Raw genomic sequence first — 26954 nt, forward strand, 5'->3', positions numbered from 1 at the left:
CCTGCCTCACACGGGCCTTTGCAAGCAAAGGAAACAGCCCGCGGCCTTTTACAGAGGCTCCAGCCAGGATCTGAGACAGGACGTCTCCCCGCCGCGGTCCCCACGTGGGCGGTCTGAGGCAGCCCCGGGGGCTCCTGCGTGCCCAGCACCGACCCCGCTCCTCACCCTCCGGCTCTGCCTTGGTGAGCTCTGTGCGCTCCAGCTGGGCCAGGAGAAGGTGGGCGCGGCGCTCCAGGTCGGAGCCGGGCATGTTGAGCTGCACGTAGGCCACCAGCTGCTTGAGGCACGGGAAGTCCGGGGGCTGACAGAAGTCCTCGGAGTACTGGTCCAGCCAGGTGCCCAGGATGGAGGAGACGGCACTGGGGGCAGGCGGGCGGGCAGCAGAGTCAGGGGCCTGGCCTTTCCTTCCACGCGGCCCTCCCCTGGCTCCCCCATGGGGGCTGGGCTTCTGGGCCCGCCCCTGCCCCACCCGCACTGGGCTGCCAGGCGGGGGCAGGCCTGGTCGGCAGGCCTGGTAGGAAGGGGCCCTCTGTCCCTGGTGACCACCTCTCCCTTCCTCGGGGGAGCCTGACTCTCTCCTGTCTGCCCCCAGCCCCCCGGGCCCTCCCCACTGGGAAGGAAACTGCAGGAGGGCAGGGAGGGCCGCGCCCGCTCTGTCCATCGCGCTGGCCTGGCCGCACACAGTAGGCGCTGCATAAACAGGGGAGGGAGGAGGGGACAAGCAGAGTGCGCCCCTGCCCGGCCTTCACGGGCCTCGCGCACCTGAACCGGAAGCTCGAGCACCGACGGCTGCCTTGGTCTGTGCGCCCGAGTGCGGGTCTCGTCCTCCCGGGGACGCCATTCTTGGTGGTGGGGACGTAGCCGGCCCCCTGACCCTGACTGCGCTCCCGTGAGCCCCAGCTGAGCACTCACACTGGGCTGCGAGGCTGACGTGTCAGCAGCTTGCCCCCCACACCTCCTGTCCTGGGCCCCGGATCTGAGGGGATGGATGCTCTCAGGGGCCAGCTCTGAGCCCCCAGCCTTCCCTCTGCTCCCTGGGGACATGGGACCCCAGCCACAGCTCTCTGACTCCTTTCCTCCTGCAGCCAGACCTCAGCCCTCCAGCGGGAATCACAAGATGTGTGGCAGCCAGGGTTCTGCCCAGCCCCTCCCATCAGACCCAAAGTCTACTCACTTTTTCAGTTGGTCCTGAGGTCCGCCGTCCTCGCTGGAATAAGGGAGGATGCACCCGTATCTAGAGGAGGCCGTGAGGGCGTCACATCTACCGTACCTGCTATGACGTCTAGTGTTACTGGCTGACCCTCCGGCTAGGATGGAAGCCCGGGAGGGCAGGGATTTTTGTCTGCACCGTTCACTGAATAAAGCCAAGTGCCTAGAAAAGTGCCTGCACACAGTAGGCGCTTCGTATGTATTTGCTGAACGAATGAGCCCAACCAGCACCTTACAGACGCCTGAGTGGGCCTGGGCCCTCAGCCGGCCCCCAGCCAGCCCTGCCCTGGCTACTCCCAGGAAGGACCCCTGAGACAGAATCTGGAACCTCCTTTACAAACGGGAAAACTGTTCTGCCCAGGGGCTGGAAGCAGAGAGCTTCTCCATGGGGCAGAGGAAAACCTTAATCAAAACCGCCCCAGCCCTCAGCAGCCCTTTCCACAGGGCCGGGCGCGGGGCTGCACTGTCCATGCTTATCCGACAGTCCTGGCAGCCCGGCCTTCACGTGAGCAAACTGAGGCTCAGAAAGGTAAAGCGACATTCCCAAGACACACAGCCAGTGGGTGGGCGGGGCGCTCACCTTTGGAACAGCAGGTCCAGGACCCGCTGGGTGGTGGTGAAGGCTCGGTAGGTGCACAGGAAGATGGTGACATAGGAGAGGTTGCTGCCCCGGAAGGCGGGCACCAGGTGCTCCACCAGCTTCTCCAGCGTGCCTGCCTTCACGGTCCGCACCCTGCAGGTCTCATACAGGTTCAGGGCTGACTCATTTTCATACACGGGCTGATTTTCGGACAAAGGAGGGACAGGTCAAAAACAGTGTGAGAACATTCAGGCTCGTATGTTGAGATGCAACGGTATAGAAAGAATTGGCTTTGCACGTGGCCAGGGCCAGGCCTGGGAGCACTGGTGGGTGAAGGGAGGAGCCCAGCTCCTTGGGTTGGGACTGGCCACTGGAGGCAAAGCCCTGGGCTGGACCCTGGGCAGTGGCCCCAGGTGGCATCTGGCCCCAGCCACCTGCAGGCCCGATTCTAGAGACCCCTGCATGCCTACACTCACCGCGAGCCTGTGCTGGCCCGAGTTGGTGGCGTGGTGCACCTGCCCTCACCCACCCTGGCCCCAAATCTCCCCCTGAACCCGGCTCTTCCAGGCCCCTGGGACACCAACCACTCAGGGAACGACCCTGCCAGACCCCAGGAAAGGTCAGGGCTAATGGGCAAGTCGTCACCGCGGCAGCAGGAGGGGAGGGCTCAGGCCCTTGCTCGCCAGGCCTTTGGGGCTTCTGGCCTCTCTTGGTGTTTATCTCCAGGTTGGCAAACTTGGAGGTCCCCTCCTGCAGGGAGGATGCATCTGTATCTAGAGGAGGCCGTGAGGCTGTCATATCTACTGTGCCTGCTGTGATGTTTATCGGGGCTGGCTGACCCCCGGCTAGGGTGAAAGCCCGTGCTCTGCCCCCCCGCTCCTTTTACCTGAGCCCCTCTGGAAGTGCCCCCCCGAGCCGGCCCATCCGGGTTCTGGGCTCCGTCAGCCTGTGCCTCCCTTCAGGTCCTCGTGTACCTGAAACCGCCCAGCTCGTCTGTGTCCCATCATCCGCCGAGTCACCTGCTCAGTGTGGCCACCCCTGTCCACCCTGCTCCCAGCGTCCCCAGGACCGGCAGCACACACTCTCATTGCCCCTGCTGGTCTTCACCGGCCTGTGTCTGGTGCAGGTTCCAGGGGGATCCTCAGGGGACAGAGGATGGCCAGGGCCAGGCAGGCCACCCTGGGGAATGGGGTGGGGTAGGGGTGCTCGGGGGTGCCCGCCCTCCAGGGCTGCTCCCCTCCACCCAGCCCGAGTCAAGGGCGAGAGAACAGGGCCTTCTCGCGTGTCCCTCGTCGCCCTGCCTGTGTTGCCCTCCCCAGAAGGCCTGTTTTTGAAGGGCGGTGTGGACCCTCCGCCTTGGGGAGGCCCAGCTCACATTCCAGAGCTCCCGTCCACGGCCATTGAGCCTTCTCACACCGCGCTGATCTCGAGGGTCTTGGCTGCCCACTCCGGCCTCCCTGGAGCGCCGAGCGACAGGCCCGGCCAGCTCTCTCCAGAGGAGTTCGGGAAATCTCACCCACGCACACCGAGGGAGGTGTCCTGTGGGGGGAAAGTCTTGGGGGGACCCCTCAATTTACCTGCCTGTGAATTTGCATGCCCATACTTCATGTTTGCAAATTAAACCGATGCCTGTCAGTTGGTTTCAAACTGGCATCAGCTCCTTGCCCCTTCCAAACTGTGAACCCTTCCAGAAAACATCAGGGACCTCCACCTCGCATGCCCCCCCTGAAAGATGCTGAGCGGGCCTGTGGGACCAGTCTTCCTGCCCCCATGTGCTACTGTAGGACGTGGACTGGCATGATGCATCCATCCACACGAGGCCATCCTGTTCTGACCCCACCAGGACCTGCTGCCTGGACCCTCGGCGGCAGACAGGGTCCTGGGGTGGTCATGTGCACACCAGGAGCCACGGGGTGGGGTCCTGGAAAGCAGGGGCCACACCTCATCCCAGGAACACAAGTGTTGCCAAGGAAGGTCCCACGAATGAGGGGGCATCCAAAAGTTCCTGTGAACAGGGTCCCATCTTACCCGACCACCTGGGGAGGATGCCTGTTCAGGGCATGGGCAGGACACGAGGGCCTCGAGCCTCAACCCCGAAGACGGTGTCGAGGGGCAGCCAGTGCCGTCCCATCCAAACCCACGTGCACATGCCTGCCTGTCTCCCTGAAGCTCGAGGACCCAGGGGGCAGGAACGTGTCTCGTGTGCTCCAGGGGCCCCGTGGGTGCCGATGAAAACAGAGCACACAGACCACGCTGCAGAACCAACGGTCCAGGTCCCCGTTCCGCCCAAATCTAAGCTTTATTCCTGTTGAAATCACGCTGTCTGCCTTGCCCAGCCTGTCCCAACCCGGATGGAGTCTTCTTAGTGGCTCACCCTGCAACCTCACGTTATAAAACAGCCCCTGAAGCCAGGCAGCAGGGAAGCAGCCCAACCTAGGGGTATTCTGGTTTAGAAAAGTCAACGTGGTGAGAACCTTCCTAACACACAAGGGACTCATCTTGAGGCAGAAGCAAGGACTTCGGACTCCAGGGACGGGATGTTTTCCGACGGGTCCTTTCCAGGCAGGCCACTTGCCCAGTGAGCCTGCTGGGTCCTCGGGTCTGAAGTGGAGCCCCGGGCGGGCAGCTGCTGAGAAGCGTTCCTAGCAGCAGGGACCCGAAGCCTGGAATAACTGGGAAGGTGCTAAGAACCATGCCGGGGGTGGGTGTGGGTACAGGGGGTTGGGTCCCAGCTTCAGAACAGACTCGGCTGCTGTTTCACTCAGGAGAAGAGCAGGCAGGTCAAGGGGAATGACCCAAGTCCAGCTCGGCCTGCACTCCCGGGGAAGGAGGGTCGGCTGCACCGCGGCCCTTGGCGCCCTCCTGGCCCTGCAGTCGGTACAGGGCCTCGACCTGCTTGCGCTTCTCTTTGGCCCGGTTGATGGTGGTCTGGAAGAGCCTGCAGAAGAGCTGGACGGCCGGGGGCGAGTCGTCATTGCCCGGGACGGGGTACGTGATGAGGGATGGGTTGCAGTTGGTGTCCACGATGCCCACGGTGGGGATGTTCATCTTGGCCGCGTCCCTCACGGCTATGTGGGGCTCAAAGACGTTGTTGAGCGTGTGCAGAAAGATGATGAGGTCTGGCAGGCGGACACTGGGGCCCAGCAGGAGGGGCGCATTGGTCAGCAGGCCGCCCTTGAAGTAGCGGGTATGGGCGTATTCCCCGCAGTCCCGGGCCACGTTCTCGATCAGGTGTGAGAACTGCCGACTGCGGCTCACAAACAGGATGATGCCCTCGCGATAGGCCACATGGGCCGTGAAATTCAAGGCCAGCTGCAGGTGCATCGCCGTCTGTTCCAGGTCAATGATGTCCTGGTCCAAGCGGCTCCCGAAGATATACGGCTCCATGAACCTGCCGGACACCCACCAAGGCCAGTGTGAACCAGCCCCACGTGGCCACCTCCACCCGCCCTTTCTCATGCGCTCCCCCAGCCCCGGGCCCCTGCACGGGGGGCACGGCAAGCCCAGGGCTGGAACAGTCTGCAGCCCTCACCATGACGACGGCAGCGGGGACGCTGTCCCAGGAGTGACAGCCGCGGGCAGTGGGAGGGTGAGGGTGGGCGAGCAGGGCAGGCTGGGCTGCAGGCCACTCCATGTCTCGGGCAAGCGGCTTACCCCTCTGAACCTCCACCTGGCCGCGCGGGGTGCCTAACAGAGTGGACCCACACGGACATCTGGACACTTAAACGTGACGTCCGGACCACGTCCCACCCGGTGCTGCTTGTCTGGCTCCCATCCTTGTCATTATCATCACCTTTGAGGCTTTACAACTGAGCCCCACCCCCTGGGGGGGCTGGGGGACCAGAAAGGCAGGGGGTGCCCTGGGCTGCAAGCGTGACAGGCCGGAGCAGGAGGCAGCCAGGCCTCAGAGGGAACCCTGAGGGCACAGACCCGCTGGCCTGGGCCGAGCGCTGGGGCTGCGAGACCATCCTCTTGCAGCCCCCGCCCCATTCACTCTTCTGCTCACCCCCGCTGGGACTCTCTCTTCCTCTCCGAAGAGCCTTCCCAAGGCCCCACGTGCCCTCACCTCAGGTGACTTCTCCGCAGCACCTACAGTGGCGTCCCTCCTCCCATGCCCCGGCCCCACCCCCTCTTCCCAGACTCTGAGGCACTGGTTGCCCAGGGCTCCCACCTGGGACTTCCTCTCTCCTCCATCCCCCACTCCACATGTTCTCAAAAGGTCCTGATGTGGTGGCCCCCGGCCCAGGCTGCTTCTCCCTAGTGCCTGTGTGACATCCCCACTGGGGTGGCTGAAGGGTCACCCTCATAGGACCCAAGTTCCTGATGTGAAGGATGTCGACACCTGCTCTGGGCTCTGCTCAGCCGGCTCTGCCCCCATCACCCCACATCCAACCACTGCTCCGGCTCTGCCGGCGCAGCTGGGCCCATCACCTTTCCCCTGAACATCTACAACCGCCTCCCTCCCTGGCCTAACTGCTCCTCCAATACACGCCCAACCCAACCATCAAAATCGCCACGTGAAAAGACTGGGCCAGTCATCACTCCTCTGCGTGCCCTTGGAGGCACCTCCGCGAGATGCCGACGGCCTTGCCAGCACTGCCCTCCCGGCTGGCCTGTCTGTCGGGGAACCAGCAGCAGCGGGCCTGGCCCCACCGACGACCAGGAGCCCCACAGCAAGGTCCGCGGGGTCTGGGGGTCGGGAGGAGCAAACGGGGCCTGAGAATAAACAGCTGCCCCTCCTTGGGGCTCAATGATCCCATCTGGAAGAAAAGGGAGCTAGACGCTCTTAAAACAAACTGAGGGCTTCCCTGGTGGCGCAGTGGTTGAGAGTCCGCCTGCCGATGCAGGGGACACGGGTTCGTGCCCCGGTCCGGGAAGATCCCACATGCCGCGGAGCGGCTGGGCCCGTGAGCCATGGCCGCTGGGCCTGCGCGTCCGGAGCCTGTGCTCCGCAATGGGAGAGGCCACAACAGTGAGAGGCCCGCGTACCCAAAAAACAAAACAAAACAAACAAACTGAAAAAGGGGCCCTGGACCCCAAGGCAAGGGTCCCGAGCCCCCCAGGTACCCCTACACTCGCCAGGGGCGTCACCTACCTGTGCCGACAGCCAGCTTTGTGTCCCAGGTGCACCCGGGCATCGAAGAGACTTCTTACAGAAAACAATTCCTTGACATTGAAGAAGTCTAAGTGCTTGAGGGGCTCGCTCAGGATCCTCTCGTTCAGATCTGGGGCGGGGAGGGGGAGAGGATGCAGGGTCTGGATCCCGGCTCCCAAGCCTGGGGTCTGCGGGAGGGCAGATGCTGAGGGTCCCCAGGGGCCTTTTCTGGAGGCTCGGGGCGGAGGCCGGGATCTGACCCCAGCTTCGCTCCTGGGTAAACGTGGCCGAGTCTTCACTCGGAGAGAAGGGGCGCCGGGTGGTGTCTGAGGTCCCCGTGGTCCCGCCAGCCGCCCGCGGGAGCTCCCCGGCCGCGGTTCGTGGGGGGGCGGGGGGGCGGGCCTCGGCCCTACTCGGCGGTGGGGCTGCTCGGAGGGCTGCAATCTCGTGCGGACCAGCACGTGGGCTGCCAGGGGCGGAAGGCCGCCCTTCGCCCTCCCCAGTCCCGCATCCTCCAGGGGCCCCATGGAGACCCAGAGCGCCCGGGACTCCTAGCAGCGGGACAATTTCAAACCGCCAGGACCGCAGGGCCGGAGTTACCGCTGCTGCGCTCGGGCTCCCGGGCTGCAGAGGCCACGGCGCTCCCCAGCGTCCTGCCGCTCGGCCCCACCGGGCCCGGGGTCGCTGTCTGGACGAGGTGCAGCTGGAGCGGCCAGCGCCGGACACCTGCGGCGACAGCAAACTCGTGGCGCGCGCCCCCCGCCCGCCTCCCTCCTTCCCTCCCTCCCGCCGCCCGGCCCGCAAGAGGGTCCCTGCCGCGCCCCCACCCCCGGGTCCCGGGCGCCTTACCTGCGCCGAGCAGCCGGGGTAAGACCGAGCCGGGTACCATGGCGTGGACTCCGGTAGGCGGCCGGACGGACAGACGCGGAAGACGGGCAGGCGCGGCCCCACGAGCGGCTCCTCCTTCCGGTTGCGGCCCGCCTTCGCCGCAGCGCCACCTGCAGGCCCGGGGGTGCCACTGAGCGCCCGCCGCCTCTCGGGCACCCCAGCTCTGGACGCGTCCCCGCCCCTTGGCCCCCGCCTGCCCCCCGGGTCGGAGCACGCAGTCCTTGGGGAAGGCTGGGCCTTGCGCCCCAGGTCTGCCCGGGCACCGTGGACCCGCAAGGAGCGTGGGGCGGGCCGGAGCCGGGGTCCTGTCGAGCGCGGGGTCTGGATACTCCGCCCCTCGCACCCTCCCTGCACAGTGCCCGGCGGCCGAGGAGGTTCCCAGCCGTCCCGCGGGAACTCGCCGGGAGATGGGGACCGTCTTCACCTGCGGCCAGTCCAGCACAACCTCCCGCTGTCCAAAAGTGTTTTAATTTTTAAACATTTGGCTTAGAAAGATTCCATAAAGTTAGGCAAATCTGGAGTCTTAATTTTAGATGCAGCGTACTGGGGGGCCTGAAGTCGGGGGTGGGGGTCAAGGAGCAGCCCTGGTCCACGCGGTGAGCGTCGGAGCGTTACAACGGAGCGGCCTTAGAGAACCTGAACTCCGCAATTTGCCGATGAAGCCCCAGGCCCGGGGTTTCATCTGCCTGGAAATCTGCCCCCCACCGCATTTGGGAAAATGTTGGCGCCGAAGGCTACTGATCATCGGGTACCCGGCACTGCGGCCCCAGGAAGTAATGCCTTATTATCCCGGCTAGCCTAGGGCCTCGTGGCTCGCCACGGAAGGTTCTAGAACTTCGGACTTCTGCCCCCACAAGCCGGCGGTGGGCGGCCTCCGGCCCAGGAGGCGCGGCGCCTTTAAGGGCCCCGCCCACCCAGTCAGGTGACCGGACCGTCGCTTAGCAACAAGACGCCGCGCGGCCCCTCACGGCCCCAGGGCTGAGAAGCTGTTTCCTGCCCGCTCTTTCTTTCCCACGAAACTCGGGTGGACAGAGGCGAGATGTCCGAGGAGGACCCCCAGGGATGCGCGGAGCAGGAGGTGCCCAAGGCCAAGTCCCCGCCGGAGAAAACCAGCGACTACTACCGCGTGAGCGAGGACCTACCGGCCAGGTTCAACAACCCGGCTTGGTTTCGGGGCTACAGGTGAGGACCAGGGAGTCCGGTCAGGGTCCACCTGGCATACAAAGAGGAAAGAAAGGGCTCCTGGTCTAGCCGCCAGCCAGGTGCCCAGCTGGTCCTGCGCTCTGCGCAGATGGCCCGTTGTGCAAGAACCCCCAGGCCCCCTCCCGGCCCCCAAGTCAAAAGCGGGGTCAGCTGTTAACCACCAAATGAGCGCGGAGGTGCTGCCTGCGGCTTGCGACTCGCGGGTGGAGTGAGTGGGCCTCCCGCCAGCGAGGTGGGGCGGGGTTTGCCCAGGGGAAATCACACAACTCGGGCTGATCCCAGCAGCACCCTCTAGGGCGGGGTCAGTCTCCTCTCCTTTCTAGAAGAGAGGACCCGTCCGCCTGAGGTGCATGGCGACACCTCCATCACCAGGCTGCCGAGGGCCGTGGCCTGCCAGCTGTTCCAGTGCGCTGCAGCCTCTTAAGACACAGCTGGGCAGGCTGTGCGTGCCTTCCCTGCTCCCCCCTCTCCCCCTTAGTCCCTCCACGATCCCACAGAGTTGGCTCTGTTAGCATCTTCATTTCCCAGGAGGGACATCTGGGTTGTAGAAAGACAGATCCCAGAGTTAGTATGAGGCAGAGCTGGGGTGTCTGAGCCCACAGCCACTAGTTAAACTGCTGTACCAATAGCATCAGGACTAGAGACTGCAGGAACATTTTCTCCTGGAGGCTCAGAAGTGGAGGGACCTCCCCCCCCACCATGGGAGGGCATCCCCTTCCATCCCAAAGGGCTGGCCCCCGCGAGTGGCAGGCCTGGAGGCTGAGTCACAGCTCCCAGCCTACCCACCCACCCAGGAAATGACAGCATGGGCCCAGGTCCCACTGGGGCTGAGGGCCAGCACTTGCCACCTGGGAGTTCTTTAGGGCTTTGGCAGAGGTCAGCAGAGGGAGTCAGGGAGGCTGAGCCTGCCAGGGAGGCCAACCCTGCACTCGACAGGAGCCCAGGTTCATGGCTGCATCGCCCATCTGGGGCATTTCCAACAAAGCTCCACCAACCAAATATGTTAAAGCTGTGGCTTGGGCAGAATTAAAACAAATGACTAGAAAAGAAAGTATTTTTCTCATCTGCTAGGACCAAGGAGCCCCCCTCAGTGTACAGGACCAGCAACCAAGCGTATGGGAGCAGAGCACCCACGGTGCACGAGATGCCGGTAAGGAGGAAGCAAAGAAAGGTGCGCAGGTGGGGCATCTCTAGGAGGAGGCTGAGACTCCAGATTTCTCAAAAGAGCAACACATCAGGACGGGGAGGTGCAGAGAGGCCCGCAGTTCCAACAGCACCAAGGGGGAGGGCGCACCTCAATTCCTTTTGGGACAGGGCAGGGTAGAAATAAATGAACGAATGAGTTTAGCAATGAAATGATTTAAAGGATGGAAAAAGGGCATGTAGTCTTCCTTACAACATCCCAAAGGGCTGGCCCCATTCACTCGTACAACCAGCCGACTCTCGTAACCTAATGCAGTAGGTTTTGAGGCAGATAAATGAAGAACTGCCTTCTTTTTGGAGTAATACCGTATTTTATGAAATATTTAACTTGTGATCTTAAGAGACAGCACTGGCTGATGAAAGCACAGGTTACAAAAGGGCCCCGGGATCTGTGCACTTTTGGGGAACCTGACCCCTCTTTGAGATCAACCTCACATGGCAGGGAGCCTCCTAGAACCCCCTGATGCCCCTGCTGGGTCCAGGTGAAGGGCAGATGGACCAGTGTAAGCATCCCCTGGGTACCCAAGACAGGAGGGCCTCCCATTTTGGGGCTGGCAGTGTTGTTGTTTTTCTTCCAAATTATTCATGTTAAAAGATCATGATAATTGCTTATTTACCTGTTTTTCATGGGGGATAGAGCTTTTGTGAGAAGATTATTTCTCTAGAAAGTTCCTAGAGCATTTAAAGGTCATTCTCCCAGGATCAAGGGATCAGGTATTTCCACGAAAAAGACCGACACACTTACAAACATAGGTCCAGATGTTTTGCTTTTATAAAAAAGGCCATTTGCTGGTCTTATGAGGCAGTGGGACGTGAAGCACCGAGGTTCTCCGGAGGCAAGTTTAGAAATTTTTCCTGCCGCTTATCGACCTGCTTTATCTGGAACCTGGTTTCCAGTTTCCTGACCTGAGTGTGGCCGCGGGACTCAACCAGCAGCACGCAGTGTTTCCTTCCCACGTGGGAACAGAAAATAAAAATGCATTCTTTGGGTTTTAGAAAATATACTGAAGGAAACTATTCTTAATGACACTGTAGTGGTGGATACATGTCATTCATTATTCATTTGTCAAAACCCAGCATGTACAAGGCAAAAAGTGGACCCTACGTACAGCGTGGACTTTAGTTAATGACGACCCGTCACCATTGTCTCAGTTGTTCTAAATGCACTGATGGGAGATGTGAACAGCAGGTCAGCCGTGTCTGCTGCCGGCGAGGCGATCCGGGAACTCTTCACTCTGCACGGCTTCTCTGTAGACCCCAAGCTGCTCTAAAAAATAAAGTCTATTTAAAAATGCACTGGGAATCCCCTGGCAGCCCGGTGGTTAGGACTCCGCACTTCCACTTCAGGGGGCACGGGTTTGATCCCTGGTCGGGGAACGAAGATCCCACAAGCTGCAGGGTGTAGCCAAAAATGAAACAAAACAAAACAAAGCACAAAACAAAAACAACCACCACAAAAAACAAACAAAAGAATGCACTGAAGGCCGTTTCTCTTGGTACTTGCTTCCTGCCAAGGAGACAAAACATCAAATGATCTACTTGACACGAGGGGAGCCTAGAACAGGCCACCTGTCCCAAGTGTACTATCTGCTAGTGGTCCAGGCCACTTCTGTCAGAAACCTCGAGGTCACCTGGGGATGCTGTATTGCTGAAATGACTCCTACCCCTGGGTGCCCGCACACACCAGCGGCCTCATCTGTGTTCTCACTGCACCTCCACCTCGCTAGGGCATCCCCTCCCCAGACCCCTCGGCTGGGGGGGCCTGGCCATCAGAATTGTTTTAAAGCTCTACAAGGGATTCTAATACCCCATCAAGGTGGAAACCTACTGATGTTCTCTCTTTTCCACGGAAGAGAAAACTCAAGTTCAGAGAGGTCCAGTAACTTGCCCTAGTTGTACAGTTGGCAAAAGCTGAACTGGGAACAGCTTTGGGCCTGACCCCTTGTAACCATATTCAGATGTGGCAATGCCTTGCCCAGGTGGCCCCATAATTGATTCTTCTATCCATGTAATAGTGAAAGGAGGCACCATTAATCATTATTCCCTGACATTAGGCAGAAATTGGGATGGTTGGGGCCAACTAGGCCAGCCATCCTGCCCACCCTGGCTTCTCTGCTTCCTAGGACTGGAGACGACATTTTCTTACAAAATAAGAATTTAAAAACATTTTCTTACAAATTTTTATTTTTCTTCCCAAAATACCTAATGACTGATTGCTCAAGAGTGTTATCATGTATCACTAACCCTAGTGTCCCCTTTTCACTTCCAGAAGGTATTTTATCCAAATTCGTATAAATTTTCGAGACAAGTTGCAGCTGGTGGAATGTTCCAGAACAATACTTTCAACGTCTCCATGGAGAAGAGCATTGTGACGGGTCCGGACAACTACATCACCTTCTACGACCGGCTCAACTTCCACCCCAGCTACAGGGTCAGCAAGCCGTCCATCTGTGACTGAGGGGCCTCCCGGCTCTGGCGGAGATAGTCGGGACAGTTGGCAGCCGTAATCTTTGATAACTTGCCCAATTGTAAAGGAACAGACTTCACTGCTTTCCCTGAAAATATTTTTCCCCTCTAGGTTAGAAAAATTTGCAAACGGGGCTATGATGCCCTACTTTCTCTGTTTTACGTCTAGATGAAAAAGAGCTAATGGCTTGACTTTCCATTAAAAACCTTGCCATGTCCCCAGTCCCTGACTCAGGTATAATCGATGAGTAGGGCGGTGGGCATGCCGGGACCCCGATCTCAGACTGAAGGCTGGGAACGCCCGAGAGCCCCACCTGCATCTCTGGGAGCCATTTTTATACTCATGACAAACTACGCGTGGTTTCTGTTCTCAAGCACCTGCCGAGCCACGGAGGGAGGGTAGGATGCTCTGCCTGGGTGTGGACGAGGGCTGGGCGAGGAGGCAGAGGGGACCTCAGGAGGAAAGCTCCAGGCGGGACCAGGCGGGAGGGCCCTTACTGGCCCTGACCCGGGCCAAGCTTGGAGTGATATTGAGCACCCGCTGGCCACGAATGAGGCGGGACAGAGGCGGAGTCAACAAGTTGGTGACTGCTGCTTGTTGCTGAGGGGTGAGGTGTACGTCGGGCTTCCCCGCTTGCTGTTCATTGTACCTCTTCAATAAAAAGTTTAAAAAAAATCAGGCGGGGAAGACCATGTTTTTCTCAGGTGGGGGTAATAACTGCATGAAGTGGATTTCTCTTTCCACGTAGTTAGTTCTCAATCAATGTTTACTATGATGTAGAGGGTCCTCAATAAGAAAACATTTTCTACGACAATATATATCTTCCAGACATAGATTCCTCCCACCTTCCTTTATGACAGCTCATCACAGGAAACCCGGAAGGTGTTGGAACCAGACAGAAGAAATCGTTGTTACAGACCACCGTCGCTACCTTCCTTACAAAGGTTTTTACCCAAAGAGATTTTACTCACATATGAATTGGGGAGGAAATGAAATACCATGACCGGTTATTTCTTCATTAAAGACTTATTATTACACAAAAGTAAACATTTCAGCAACATTCTTAACGTTCAGTTTGGGGTGGAAATGGTTTCCAGAGAAAATCAATCTATTATTTGAATAGAAAAGGTACAAAGCTGCATCTGGAGCCAGGGTCTAGGTCATATCCTTCTCCTTAGCTGGAAAACTAGCACAGACTCCAGGCATCACACTGAAAATGCCTTTTTTTTAAAACAACCTTTCATTAAAAATACCAAAATCCTCAGAATGTTTCTGTATTTCTCCTCTGTTGAAATAAAAAAGGAAAAAGAACAGCTGATCAATCCAGTTTCTAAACTCACTGAAAAGGACAAATCCCTTCCTCTGAAGCTGGCTGGGAAGCGCAGGGGATCTAGGGGAGGATGCAGCGGTCAGGCAAAGTGACGGTTTCCCCTCCAAGCTAGACCCGGTGAGCACCTGCACTCCCGGAACAGGACAGCGTGTGTAGGTCAGAGCCCGGGCTGGGACGGTCAGTCGAGCTGACATCCACAAACAAAACATGCCAAGCACGCCAGTGAGCTTTATGAAGTTAATCCTGGCATCAGAATCAGGCATTGATGTGCGTTAATTGTCATAGCCAATAACCAATATTTCTGTATCAGTTGCTAATGAGTTAATGGAACGTTAGACTCTGTACGTAGAATAAATGTCTGGAAAGACGGACAACCGAAGTACCTCTGGTATAACGTACATGCCTGTCTTCCTGAAAACTCACCCACCATCTCCGGCTCAGGCTCCCAATTCCCACATGCTCCTGGCGCCTGGGCCCCCGCGAGGTACCATGCTCCCCTCCACTTGTCTGTTTTCACGGTTTTTGAAGAGCTTTGACAGTGTCACCTCATCTGATGCTCACGCCTGGGGCAGGTCTTGCTGTACCTCCATCTATGGATGGGAAAATTAGGGTCCAGAGGGGGTGCCCTGCAGCAGGTCCTGGGCTTGAACCCACCTTGGGGGGTCCTGGGAGGGGCCAGGTCATCAGAATCTGACCCCATAGACACACCCTAACTTCCTACCTGTTTGCACGAGTCATATACGAACTCCAGCGATTATCATGAAATTTATCTTTTTAACCTATTTTCAAACTGGAATCTTCATGTGTGAGGGAAAAATAAAAGAGTTTAGACTGACAGGTCTAACCCTAAATTACAAGAACATGCCTTCTGTTCGGCATTATAGCACACAGAATGGGAAGAAAATGACACCCATCATTCTTCTGACCTTCGTACTGAGTTCTTTTGAAATCTTAAATCCAATCAGAACAATTACGGGAAAGGCGATCCAAAGAGGTTAACAAAAACCAGTTTCCACAGATTATTAAATAAACTGCACGGCAATTCCAGAGAAACTCTTTCCCCATCCACGAGTAGGTCTTTTCTTTATCTGGCCTCTATTCCACTCTGAAATGAAACATTGACGAAGTTCCACAGCACTTTACTAATCACTTAATTTAGCTGCTGAGTTGGCTTAAAACCAGTAACTTCTTACTCTAAAAGTATATTTTCATTTGTCTATTTTTCTTCAGTGATATTTAATCTTTTATTTAGTCAATTAGAATAAATGGTTTCAAATACCTAGTAAAATGTGTTGACACTGGGAAAAAAAAATCCCTCTGCTCAGCACACAAAACACCAGAAATCTCAAAGCTTCTGCAAATAATATATTTCCCCCTCCCCGTCCCCTCTACACAGTCCCTTAAATTAATTTCAAGGAGAGAGGAGGATCAAGGTGGTAATACTTTTTATATGAGCAGATAAAGTGTTAGTATTTCAGTTGAGGGCCTGGTTTCCCACTGCGAGTGCGTCACAGCTTGGGAAAACCTGTTGATAACTTGGATTCTGAGCAAAAGAGGAAGTTCAGAGCAACACTTCGCGATTTCTTAAAATTTTATTTATTTTTGTCTGCATTGGATCTTCGTTGCTGCGTGTGGGCTTTCTCTAGTTGTGGCAAGCAGGGGTTACTCTTCATTGCGGTGCGCAGGCTTCTCATTGCGGTGGCTTCTCTTGTTGAGGAGCACGGGCCCTAGAGCACGCGGGCTTCAGTAGTTGCAGCGCGTGGGCTCAGTAGTTGTGGCGCATGGGCCTAGCTGCTCCGCAGCATGTGGGATCTTCCAGGACCAGGGCTCGAACCCGTGTCCACTGCATTGGCAGGAGGATTCTTAACCACTGCACCACCAGGGAAGTCCATGACTCTTCTCTTTAGGAAGACCCTCTCCTTGATGCGGAGACGTGGGTGGTGAACATTGAACACTAACCTCCAGGACTTCCCCCTCTTCCCCCTCCCATCCTATTCTGCTGGGACTTCTGAAATGGGCCCATTCTTTCCAGAAAAGGGGGCAGTTCCTGCAGCGACACAGTGACCCCAGGATGACCTAACCCAGAGCATTAGACACCTCAAAAACCGGGTCTCTTGGGGCTTCCCTGGTGGCACAGTGGTTGAGAGTCCGCCTGCCGATGCAGGGTACACAGGTTCGTGCCCCGGTCCGGGAGGATCCCACATGCCGCGGAGCGGCTGGGCCCGTGAGCCATGGCCACTGAGCCTGCGCGTCCGGAGCTTGTGCTCCACAACGGGAGAGGCCGCAACAGTGAGAGGCCCACATACCGCAAAACCCCCCCCCCAAAAAACAAAAACAAAAAAACGGGTCTCTCCCCCTTCTTTGCATTAGGTGAAATGAACCTGTGGCCCCAGGTACATAGACGCCCACCCCCTCCCCATTGGGAAGCAAGAGGGGCTCTTTGGTTCGGACTTATCTGTAGGTCTGAGTAATTACAGCTTGATTTGGTAACGCACCCTCGCCGAGACTCTTCCTACAAGTGCGGGCACACGTGCCATCTCATGCAGCAGCTCCGGGGATGCTGTGATGCAGGGATGCAGGGTCGGGCCCGGATCATCGGAGGAGCTGTACCAGGGCTGCAAACGTATAGACAGCCATCACTGAGGGACAGTGCTCCCGTCTGCCCCCCACTGCAGCCCCCTTTGCAGACAGGGTGCAGGGGGACCTCGGACCTTGGCCCCAGTGTGTGCCAGAGTTGACCTAGGATGTTGGAGAGAGGGAAAGCAAAACTCTTTCACGCAGCATGGCTTGTTGGCAATCCAGGGATGGGCCCGCACGATCACGTTTACGTCCAGTTTGTGAAAACCAGGCATGGCCTGCACTGCCAGGTAAGCACACAGACTGGGGCTAGGGAGGCAGGGGGAGAGGAAGGTGCAAAGGGTCTGGGGGAGACTGGGATGGGCCGCAGGAGCAGACAGGTGCTCAGGACTAAATGCACGATGGCACAGAACACTGGCAGGTCCTAGACATCGGGTTCTCACGTCAACATCCTGCAAAGGCCACTCTGCACAGGACAGACTACATCAACTGATTTGTGAGCAGTGCCTGATTTATTAGCATAAAAAAAAACCAAAAAACAAAAAATCCAGTTCTTATATACAAAACAAGCTGATTTTTGTTTTCAAGTGTTAAAAGCACTCCTTCAAAATTAAATGAAATTTAAAGCATGGATTGTTTTTCCGGGAAGCACTTAAGTGAATGAATATTCGACAACGGAAATAGCGGATGCACAGCGCGTAGGCACCGGACGGTCACAGAGTCCACAGGGCCTGCTCGTCACAGCATCTGACCCAGCGGACACTGACTGTGGGTGCTGGCACACGTCCCCATTTGGGTACAGAAGTGAATTCCTGCTAAGACCTAGGGGGGGGGCACAACATGTAGAAAATTCACTTGCACATCAGAATAACAACTTCAGCTGCAAATTAAACCTTGCTCCAGGCCCATTGCAGCTACTGATGAGTTGTCACAATTGCGGCAGCCGATCAGTTTGCTGGACGATCGCGGGTAAACGTCAGCGCTCAGCCTCACGTGTGCAGGTTCCCACCTGCCTCTTCTGTAGCTGTGGGCACCGCAGCAGCCTCAGAGCACAAGGTATAGGATGCCACGCTCTTCCCTGTGTGCGTGGCACCGCCGCTCAAACACACCGAGCACGGGCACGCCCCTGCTGGTGGTGCACAGTCCCAGCGAGCCCAGTTCCCGGAGGGCGGTGGGCTTTGTCCTCGGTCCTCAGGACTCCGGGCACCAGAACCCATGAAGCAGCCGCTGCCTCTTTGCTTTGCCCAGATCAGGACAAGGGCATTTAAAGCACACGGGCTGCCTGGTACCTTTTTAGAGCTGTGACTAAAAACGAAGGACGGTAGCTCCTGTATAAAAATAGGTTTATTGAGCCGGTAGCATCATGTCATGATTGAACAGGACTGGACGTTAAACAACACAGGCTTCAGGCGTGAACTGGTGACCGGCCCTGAGATCTCACTCAGGACTCCTATGTGCAACTGGCATGGCCGGTTTGCTCGCTGGCCATTGTGCTTTGAAACGCTTTTCCAATTGAAGACATGCTCGGGCCTCTTTTACATAAGAAGTGCTGTCCAGGGGTGTCCCAACCAAGACCGCTGGGGCGCTCTGGCACGTCTCAGGCGGGGCACCAGCTGCTGCCTTCCTCGGGCCCGAACTGTGGCCACGACTGGCCACGGCCACCAGCGCTCAACCCCAAGTGCAGGGACAGTCGGAACCAAGTGTTTGCTGATCTAAGACTAGTGCGGAGACCACGGAAAACTGCCCCGAGGGACGCCCTACAAAATCCAACAATGGTATTCACCAAAAATATTTTTTACAGCACTTTAAATAATTTACAAAAAGCCTACAAAAATTATATTTACCAGGACACATCTGTTAAATAAAAACATCCTTTCGCGTTAGTGTACATATATACAGGCTGTACAGGGGCCTCCGGGGCTCCGCCCTTTCATCAGGAGTGTGTGACATGTGGGGACGGGCACACACATGCTTCGCCCACACTTGCCGCGGCCAGGAGCGTGCTCACAGCTGGAGGACGGGGCCCTTGGCCAAGAGGCTGCCGCCCTCCTCCACAGACGCATCGCTGAACTCGCTGGCATCGCTGCCCAGGACCTCTTGGTCTTCATCGTCTCTGTCCACCCCCCTCCGCCTGTACCGCAGGTCTAAGATGCTCTCCTCCGGCCCCGAGTTCCTCCTGTCGGGCAGACTGAGCCCTGCCTGGGACTTCCTGGGCGGCCAGCGGCCACCCTCCTGCTTCACCAGCAAGTGTGAGCTTCCGAACACTGGGCCGTGGCCAGCCTGGGTCTCTCGGAAGGCCGAGAAGGATGCGCCCTGCAGAGGCAGGCTCAGGGGGGGACTGAAGAGGCTGGCCTGCTTCCCCCCCCAGGAGACACTCTTCCCGAAGTGAAACAGCTGCGTGGAGAGCAGTGGTGAGAAGCCGGCAAAAGGCAGGCCTCTCTTGGGGTCCACGGCGAGGCTGGGCGAGCCCCGGGCCTGGCCCTCCAGCCGCTTCTCTCTCTGGCCCCTGAGGCCCCCTTTCCACGCCGCCGCGTCCCTGCCTTTCGTGCTCAGTGCCCAGGTGCTCTGCAACCGGCTCTGGGGGGAGAAGTCAGTCCAGGGCAGGGCGAGGCCGGCCCGGAGCCTCCCCTCTCGCTCGGCGCCTGGGGTCCGTGCCAGTGAGCTCCGGCTCTCTGCCCGAGCGCCAGCCTCCATGCAGCTCGGGAGCTGAGCCAATGCGCTTTCCCCCGCGGCAGCCTCGGCCCCCCTCGGGCTCTTATCTTTGGGCGCATAGGCAGTTCTCCTACTGGCTGGTGACCCTTTGGCAGACGCGGTCCCGCTGGCGCTCCTGGGCGGCACCAGTTCGCATCTGGCCAGGGCTGCAGGGCTGCAGGCCTGCTCGGCGCGGGGGCTGCTCCTCCCGGCCGGAGCGAAGGCTCTGCCCGGGCCCCTCGGTCCCTCGGCCGGCTGCAAGGGCCCCCTGCACCTTTGGCTCCGAGTGCACATGCCAGGCTGAAGGGCCGGGCCGGGAGGTAGCACTTTCCGGCACGGCAGCTCTGGCTTGCCCCCATTCCCCGTCCCGAGAGCGGTGGGGCCCCCTCCTTGAATGTCTGATCCGCTCACGGACTCCTTGGCCTTTTCGGCCAAAAACTTCCTAATCTCCAGTTCAATGCTGTCATCGCTGTCTACGGAGCTGCTGTCATCAGACAGGGAACTGGGGCTTGGGGCCGGACCACGAAGTTCACGGGCTTCCGATTCACCAGAGAACAGGCTCCTTCCTGCGGCTTGGCCCCTGGACCGGGGAGCCGGGGGCGCGTCCTCGGCTGCCATGCCGTCTGGCTTTGCTCTCACCGCTTCTCGGCAGAGGACGTGCGAGGGTCTCCCCGGGCTCTCTTTTCTGGACTTTGAGAGGCAGCTTTTCAGCAGATGTGGGCTTCGGTCTTTCCAGTCTTTCGGGAAGCCTCCTACTTTATCCAGGAACTGCGTCTCCGTGGTGCTGAACCTGACCCTCTTCTTGCAGCCGGCTCTGGGGTCCTTGCACCTCTTCCGGAGCCTCCGCTTGGACCGCAGCAGGTCCTTGATGGCCGTGTCCAGGTCCTCGTCACTGTCCAGCGAGCTGCTCTTGTCCTCGGAGCTCTCCTTCTCATCCACGCGCCTCGCCTCGGCCGCCTTCCCGGGGCCTGGCAACACGGTACCCTGCGTGACCGGGGCCCCGTGCTCATCACCCAGCACGCCCGTCCTGCAGGGGAGAGGCTGGCCCCAGGTCTCACCCTCCCTTCCCGGGGCCTCGCTGGCTTTCCCCTGGCTGGGCTGCGCTCTCCCCTGGCTGCGGTCGGCGTCCCGGGCGCCCTCCTGCGCCTCGGCCGTGTCTCTGGTCCTCTTGGGCGTGCACGGCCGCACGGCGGTGCTGCCTCCTCCGCGTTTCCTCTTGCAGCTCAGTGACAGGTCCGGCGTTTTGGAGGCCGAGGCGCTGAGGCCGGACGGCAGCAGCGGGCTGTGCGCCGGTGGCGGGCACGTCTCCGTCCTGGGCAGCAGCCCCCCTGACTGCGCCTTCAGAGCCAAGAACGTCCGGATTTCCTGTTCGATGCTGTCGTCGCTGTCCACAGAGCTGCTGTCACCGTCGGAGCAGGAAGGCACGTCGTGGGGATACAGGAGTGGGCTGGTGGGCGGGGATCTGGTGCCGCCCTCCAGGGGACCCGGCAGGATCGTTTTGGAAATGTCCAGGATCGCTTCAGCGCACATCAGCTCCGCGGATGTGTCTGCGCGGCACGGGGACCCGTCCACAGACTTGCTTTCGGCAGCTGTACTTCCTGGAGGTGCAGGAGCCACGGTTTCCCTGGGAGGCCTGGAGGGGTGGTCGGGGTCCAGGCCACCCGGGCTGAAGTCCGCGGCCTTGGTGGCCACCGGCTTCTTCTTGCCCGGGGTCTTCCCGTGGCCTTCGAGCCAGGTGCTCTTGGTGCAGAGGCCCGTGCCGTGTGCAGGGGGCCCGGGGCCCTTCTCCTCCGCGGGCAGGGCCCTCTGCGGCGGTTCGCCACCTGCCTCCTTCCTCTTCTCCAGCTGGTACAGCTGGATGGCCTCCTCGATGCCATCATCGCTGCTTGAGTCGACCGCCTCAGGCACCAGGGCCGCGCTCCTGGCTCGCCTTCCCCTCTTCCCTGAGCCGGTGCCCCTCCTGACCCCGACTTTACCAGGGGCTGCTTCTGCAGGGCGGCCCGCAGCCGCGGCGGGCTCAACGGTGACCTTGCACCTGGGGCCTCTGGGCAGCGCGCCAGCCTTTGTGGACCTGGGAGGCTTCCGGAAGGTGAACTCCTTACAGGCGCCCGCCAGCTCCTGCTGGTACGCCTTGCCCGTCGGCTCTCTGCTGGATCTAGACGCCGACTGGGCCAAGCTGTCAGCGGGGTCTGGTTTTTTGTCTGCAGGAACGTCGCATTTTTGGGTTTCGTGCTGCCTCTTCTCACTTAGGAACTGTTCGATCTCCGCCCGGATGCTCTGTTCGAAGGAGTCCTCACTGCTCACGCTGAGCGGCGAGGCAGAGCCCTGGTCCTGGCCGACTCCCCTGTGGCTGCCGGGGACACCAGTGGGGCCAGCTGCAAGGTCTGGGGGGCACAGGGCGGTCGGGGTGCTGCTCGGAGGCGGCTCTGGTTTGCATCGACCGGCTGCGGGAGGCCGGGCGGCCCCGCTCTTGGCCTTCAGGTACTCCTGGATGGCTTCCTCAATGTCGCGGTCCACGGAATCATCACTGTCCGAATCCAGCACCAGGGGGCCAAGGTCCGCGGCCTCCTCCTCCCCCTTGGGGTCAAAACCAACAGCAAGACCACAGGCGGCAAAGGTGGGGCTAGTAGCCAGCCTGGTGCCGCGGCCCCTCTCCGCTCTCTGGCTTCTCTGCCGGCCATGCTCGCCACTCATGCCCAGGGCGGCCCCGTCCCCCTGAAGCGTGCTGATGACCGCCTGCACCTTGGCGCTCACCGCCGCTCTCGGGACGCCCTCCTTCGGCTCCGAGAAGCATCCGGGAAACCTACAGCTCCCGGGTGGGCCAAAGGCCTCCCATTTGGACGGCAGGGCGAGCACAGGAGGCGCATTCATGAGATACATCCTAGCCGACGGGACGCGCAGAGAGGCGGCACTTTGCTTCTCTGCCTGCTTCACATCCTGGAGGAGAAGGCACGCCGGGATGGCGCCCTAGGTCAGGTCACGGAGAAGCGGTGGGCCTGGTGAGGGTCCAGCCGGCCGCGGGTCCCAGGGCAAGTCACTCACGCCTCCCGGGTCGCATCTCCCTTGGCTGTAGACGCAAGACGGCCACGAAGCTTCATGAGAAAACGCTTCCGAGCCACCCGCAGCGAGCTCGCGGAAGCTCACACGAGTGTCCTTTCCCCGTCTCTCTGTCCATCTTCTCCGGGACAGGAACAGAGGTTTTATTTACCTCCAAAAGTTGTCAGGAGATGCCAATGAGATAAAGACTCAGTGCTCCTCTGCAGGTGGAAAAGAACAACTAGTATGAATCCAGGTTCAGTGAGACGTCGTGGGTAGGTCCAACCTTGACGCGAATCAGCAGCTCCTGAAATGAGAAGTTACTCAATGGGAGCATTTAAACATTTATCTCCCTAAACAACTTTAAAGACTCACTTATACCAAAGCCTCTTTATTTTACTTATTTATTTATTTATTAATTATTTTTTTTGCGGTACGCAGGCCTCTCACTGTTGCGGCCTCTCCCGTTGCGGAGCACAGGCTCCGGACGCGCAGGCTCAGCGGCCATGGCTCACGGGCCCAGCCGCTCCGCAGCATGTGGGATCTTCCCGGACCGGGGCACGAACCCGCGTCCCCTGCATCGGCAGGCGGACTCCCAACCACTGCGCCACCAGGGAAGCCCAAAGCCTCTTTATTTTAAAACGTCGAATGTATATTTGCCAGATGGTCTCACGGGACCGTATGATTATTTTTAGGTAATTAATATAGAAGTTGCCCCAAACACAGTAAGGCGCCCCTTTTCACGCTGTGTGGTTTCTCCACAGCTTTTGTATCTCAGACCAAATGTGGCTGGGTCGGCAGAACCACTGGGATAGTCTTGGGGACACTTTGAAGAGCTGCTCCCAACAGCCTTTACACTACAGGTCTGGGACCACCACCGGGGAGGGGAACATAACGCAGGCTGTACACAGCCAATTAGAGAGACGCAAAATACATCATATAACTGTCAGCTCTTAACATGTTTCTCTGACCTCTCCCGATCCCCTGCAAACTGGAATGCAAAGTAGCCGAGATGCAAGAGGAGAGCTTGGCAGTGCTTGTGGAAACAGGGAAATCGAGTTCCAACTCCAAACAGTGCCGGGCAAGGCGGTCACCACCCTGGGGCCTTGGGGGTGGCCGGAAGTGGCCTGTGTGTTTGCTTTGCTTCCCATGCAGATCCTTCTCCCCCAGGAGCTTCCTTCCTGACGAGCACAGAATCCTGTGTTTACACACCACAGTCCTTTCCAGGAAAGCCTAGCCCAGCCACCTAGGCACAGACGTGCCCAAACAGGTGGGACCAGCAATTAACCAGAGGGCATGACCAATTCAGAAGGAAGTCCTCTGCTATTACTACTTATGCTCAGAAAGTGAGACTCTACAATGTAAAAGAATTTGCTGCCTTTACCTGCGATTCTCTTCAAGTCCAGGTTCGGCGTGACGTTTGCAGAACAGTTCAGGGATTGGGTCTTCGTCCCCCCACCTCTACGCTGTAGCATCTGGTGCCCACTTTTTAAACGGACTTTTGACTGCCAAGATTAAAGAGAATCAGAGACCTAATTCAGAGGCTGAAACTACAGCTGGTAAGTATTTGGGGGGAAAGAAATCACATTAAGGGCTCAAAATTCAATTTTGGAAGAACTTACCCTGAGGCCAAATACAGTTAACCACAACTAATTCCCAATTCTCCTGGGCCATCGGTCTGATCCTGTAGGATGGTGACGGCAGGGAACATGGGAGGCTATTCATCAGTCCTCAGATGTGAGCACCCATAACAGTCCACGATCCCTCCCACAGCACCACCCTCCAGGGAGATTCCCTCCCAAGGGCAGTGGGGAGCAACAGTGGGAAGGCGGAGGGCTCTTTCCCTGGGCTGCGCCCACCTTGCTGTGGTCATCATTCAAGCTGCCTTGGCAAAATGACAGCGATTACGAGACATCTGCATAGGCCTTGAACTGGGAAGAGTCTAAATAAAGAATATTAACTTCTTAAACAGCACTGCTATCTGAAAAAGTGGGCCCAAGGATGAACCCAAGCTGCAGTGCTTTCCACTCCAGGTAGCAGAGTGGGCGGAAGGAAAAGCGCTGCTCTCTACCCATCACCTTGACCATGTTCACAGCTCTTAAATGACTATGGAGAGCTCGGACTCCTAGGGGGCAGTTTTCTGAACTGTCAAATTACCTAGCGCAAGAATGAGGTTAAAAATTCAGACAGCGTCTCCAGCGACAGCTTGTGGCTTTAAGACAATCACCCACAATGAGATGAATCATTCTGGAAAACTCCCCGACACTGTACTTGGAGAGACTGTGGGCTGAAGCCTGGGGGCTTTCGCTTTGCCAAACTGCCACCCTGCTCCTCGAGAACCCGGGGACCAGGTCTGGAGGGTTGGCTGTGAGGACACCCAGCCCTGCGCCCCAAAGCCACGTGGTGCTAGAATTTGAACAGTGGAGGAGGGCACCTGGGTTCTCTTCTCAGTCTAGACACCAACCTCCAGGAGGACAGAACCTCGCTAACGCTCATCCCCTGGCCAAGTCCGGCTCCCCGCACGCGATGTGGCTTCGCCATTAATGCTGAGCAGCTCCTGCCCTTCCCTCCCAGGCTGGACTTTCCCCAGGATTAGGGAGGTGAGGGTCGGGATACAAGGCCCAGAAGGAGGGCCCTCTCTGGAGGGCCAGCCTGAAGTGGGCGTGCGCTGGAATTCCGGCCCTGGCCCGCGGAAGATGAGACTTTACAATACGGCAAGGACGGCTCCCCAGCAAAGCTGCAGGGCCACTGCCAGTGCCTAGGGGGCCGGAGGCCAGGCGAGACCCTCCCGGCTGACCCTGCCCTGCCCTCTGCTCCCGGTCTGGGGGCGCTCACTCCCAGCGCAGCCTCTGTCAGGAAGGATCCCGGCGCCCGGAGAGGCGACCCGGTTCTCTGGCAGGAAGGGGTCGGGCCTCCACGCAGGGCTGCGCCCGGGTTATATTCTGGGCTCGGTGGGCTTGGGGGCGAGGGGCCCGGTGACCCTCCGGGAAGCTGCACGGGGCGGGGCGCAGGGCACGATCTCAGCGGGAGGGCCGGGCCCCGGGCCCTCGGCCGCGCCGGAAGCTGTCCCGCCGCGGGCCCTCACCTGCGCCTCACCTGGGCCCCGCGCCCGGCCGGCTTCGAGGAACGCGGGCGCGCGCAGGCGGGGGTCCCGGCCAGGAGCCGCCTCTGAGGCCGCGACCCCCGCCCTCCGCGCCAGCTAACTACCCGGCGCCGGGCCGAGCCCGCCCCGCCCGCCGCGGCCCCTACCCCGGAGGCCCGGCGCCGCGGTGCGGCCTGCATGCCCGCCCTCCGGCCAGGCCCCCTCCTCCCACTCGGCCCCGCACTGGCCCCCGCCCCGCGCGCCGCGTCCCGGGGAGGCGGCGGGGTCCCGGCGCGGAGGGGCCGGGCCGCCGGCGCCGGGGGCGCGCGCGGGAGGGCGGGGCGCGCGTGCGCGGGGCGGGGCGGCCCCCGGAGCTCCCTCCCCGGACCTACCGGCGGCGGCGGCGGGGCTGTGGCGGCCGCGCTCCGGAAGCCGTGCCCGGTGGCTGGGCATCATGGGAATGGCACGGCCGAGTTCCGGGGGAGGCGCGCGGCCCGGCCGGACCCCCGCCCGGCGAGCGCGCGCCCACCTGCCGGCCGCGCTGCGGAGGAGCCGCGGGCGCCGCGCGCCGCCCCCGCTCCCACCCCGCCCCGCCCCGCCCCGCGCCCGCGCCCGCGCCCGCGCTCGCGCCTGCCCAGCCCGGAGGCGGCGCGAGCTTCCAGAGACGCCCCGCCCCTCCCCAGCCTCGGGCCGGACCCCGAAATGCGCCCGGTGCGGTTGGAGTGAGTAGTCGGAGTGATGTCTGACCCCCCAGCCCGCTCCGGCCAGAGGCTGGGGCCCTCCGGTGCTGTTTGGGCGCCCTCTCCCCTGGCCCCCAACTACCCCGGGAGCGGGGGTCGTGCGCTGAGTCAGTGGCCGAGTTGGCAGACGCCGCCCTGCCTCCGCGGTCCCCGGTGGGAAGTTCAGGCCGGGAGGCGCACAGATGGGCTACTTTGTCGTGGATGATGTTACTGTGGTCATCAGCAGTCCTGTTACTAGAAGCTCCTACACGGCCAGCGTCCGCTGTGTGCCTAGCACCGTGCCTCCGGCTGGAAGGAGGTGGTTCCTTGCCTTAAGTCTGCGCAGAGCTCAAGTCTGGCTCCCTGGAAGCAGCGGGTCCCTCTTTGCCCCCCTTCCCCCCAGTACCCCAAGCTCCAGTGCTGCATGGCCAGCCTTCTTTCCAGGAAAGCTGCCTAGGCCTCCTGCTGCCTTTGCCCAATGCTTCTATGTGTCTGCGTTTCCTACTTCACCCCAAGCTTCGGGATAAGGAACCTGAGGCTAAGAATGGATAAACAGCCCGCCCAGGGGCTGGGTCCTGCAGCAGGGAAGCTCGGAGGCAGCCTCATGTGTAGTGGAAACCCAGGACTTCAGAGCCACAGGGGACCTGGGAGAGCAGAGCATCCCTCAGTCGTTCAGGAGATGGTCACTGAGCACCTGACCGTGTGCAGGCCCTTGGCCTGGCCTTGGGGGTCTGTGGAGGCCGGGGTGGAGGCTGGGGCACCCTGTGACTGGCTCCATAGGCGTACCTTCAGCTGGGTTCCAACAGGAGGAAACAGATGTTAAAGACACATCTGTCCTGGGCGTTTGGCCTGTTTGGGAATGGGGAGGGAGCAT

At 59.5% G+C, this 26954-nt stretch overlaps 4 protein-coding genes across 12 annotated transcripts in view; 1 reads left to right on the forward strand and 3 right to left on the reverse strand.

Moving 5' to 3' along the window:
• The window catches only part of RALGDS (ral guanine nucleotide dissociation stimulator), a 102646-nt gene extending 98730 nt beyond the window's left edge, over window positions 1-3916 (reverse strand). Inside the window, exons 1-3 of the mRNA XM_073806754.1 lie at window positions 1790-3916; window positions 1175-1307; window positions 166-359 (exon numbers count right to left, since the gene is read on the reverse strand). Coding sequence (XP_073662855.1) covers window positions 166-359; window positions 1175-1307; window positions 1790-1862 — 400 coding nt within the window. The 5' untranslated portion in view covers window positions 1863-3916. The remainder of the gene's footprint in view (window positions 1-165; window positions 360-1174; window positions 1308-1789) is intronic.
• A 135-nt stretch (window positions 3917-4051) lies between these two features.
• MRPS2 (mitochondrial ribosomal protein S2) lies at window positions 4052-7877 on the reverse strand. The gene is made up of 4 exons (XM_033858974.2): window positions 7734-7877; window positions 7485-7610; window positions 6885-7014; window positions 4052-5180 (listed from the first exon to the last, which is right to left on the reverse strand). The coding sequence occupies exons 1-4, from the start codon at window positions 7771-7773 to the stop codon at window positions 4571-4573; spliced, it is 906 nt and encodes a 301-aa protein (XP_033714865.1). The 5' UTR covers window positions 7774-7877; the 3' UTR covers window positions 4052-4570.
• Window positions 7878-7949: 72 nt separating this feature from the next.
• PIERCE1 (piercer of microtubule wall 1) lies at window positions 7950-13332 on the forward strand. 3 transcript variants are annotated; one of them, XM_033859291.2, is made up of 3 exons: window positions 7950-8954; window positions 10047-10146; window positions 12448-13332. In XM_033859291.2, the coding sequence occupies exons 1-3, from the start codon at window positions 8812-8814 to the stop codon at window positions 12634-12636; spliced, it is 432 nt and encodes a 143-aa protein (XP_033715182.1). In that variant the 5' UTR covers window positions 7950-8811; the 3' UTR covers window positions 12637-13332. The 3 variants fall into 3 exon arrangements, with proteins under 3 accessions (XP_033715182.1, XP_073662858.1, XP_004324388.1); XM_073806757.1 differs by having other exon boundaries at window positions 7951-8954; window positions 10047-10125; window positions 12451-13332; XM_004324340.4 differs by having other exon boundaries at window positions 7954-8954; window positions 10047-10125; window positions 12448-13331.
• A 3710-nt stretch (window positions 13333-17042) lies between these two features.
• On the reverse strand, window positions 17043-25939 carry PPP1R26 (protein phosphatase 1 regulatory subunit 26). 7 transcript variants are annotated; one of them, XM_073806759.1, is made up of 5 exons: window positions 24744-25511; window positions 24139-24221; window positions 23902-23963; window positions 23664-23784; window positions 17043-22586 (listed from the first exon to the last, which is right to left on the reverse strand). In XM_073806759.1, the coding sequence occupies exon 5, from the start codon at window positions 22121-22123 to the stop codon at window positions 18557-18559; it is 3567 nt and encodes a 1188-aa protein (XP_073662860.1). In that variant the 5' UTR covers window positions 22124-22586; window positions 23664-23784; window positions 23902-23963; window positions 24139-24221; window positions 24744-25511; the 3' UTR covers window positions 17043-18556. The 7 variants fall into 7 exon arrangements, with proteins under 7 accessions (XP_073662860.1, XP_073662861.1, XP_073662862.1 ...); XM_073806760.1 differs by lacking the exons at window positions 24139-24221; window positions 24744-25511 and adding an exon at window positions 25754-25939; XM_073806761.1 differs by lacking the exon at window positions 24139-24221.
• Between the last annotated feature and the right edge of the window lie 1015 nt (window positions 25940-26954).

Source organism: Tursiops truncatus, chromosome 6 (assembly GCF_011762595.2).
Source record: "Tursiops truncatus isolate mTurTru1 chromosome 6, mTurTru1.mat.Y, whole genome shotgun sequence".
In the NCBI taxonomy this organism is placed as follows: Eukaryota; Metazoa; Chordata; class Mammalia; order Artiodactyla; family Delphinidae; genus Tursiops; species Tursiops truncatus.

Excerpts from the sequence above, each read along its gene's own strand:
- PIERCE1 (XM_033859291.2), top strand. The coding sequence starts at position 8,812 with ATGTCCGAGGAGGACCCCCAGGGATGCGCGGAGCAGGAGGTGCCCAAG. Across the intron at positions 8,955-10,046 it reads GCTTGGTTTCGGGGCTACAG|GACCAAGGAGCCCCCCTCAG; the intron begins GTGAGGACCAGG and ends CTCATCTGCTAG. Across the intron at positions 10,147-12,447 it reads TAAGGAGGAAGCAAAGAAAG|AAGGTATTTTATCCAAATTC; the intron begins GTGCGCAGGTGG and ends TTTCACTTCCAG.
- PPP1R26 (XM_019937600.3), bottom strand. The coding sequence starts at position 22,123 with ATGTATCTCATGAATGCGCCTCCTGTGCTCGCCCTGCCGTCCAAATGG.
- MRPS2 (XM_033858974.2), bottom strand. The coding sequence starts at position 7,773 with ATGGTACCCGGCTCGGTCTTACCCCGGCTGCTCGGCGCAG. Across the intron at positions 7,611-7,733 it reads ACCCCGGCTGCTCGGCGCAG|GTGTCCGGCGCTGGCCGCTC; the intron begins GTAAGGCGCCCG and ends CTGTCGCCGCAG. Across the intron at positions 5,181-6,884 it reads AAAGCTGGCTGTCGGCACAG|GTTCATGGAGCCGTATATCT; the intron begins GTAGGTGACGCC and ends GGTGTCCGGCAG.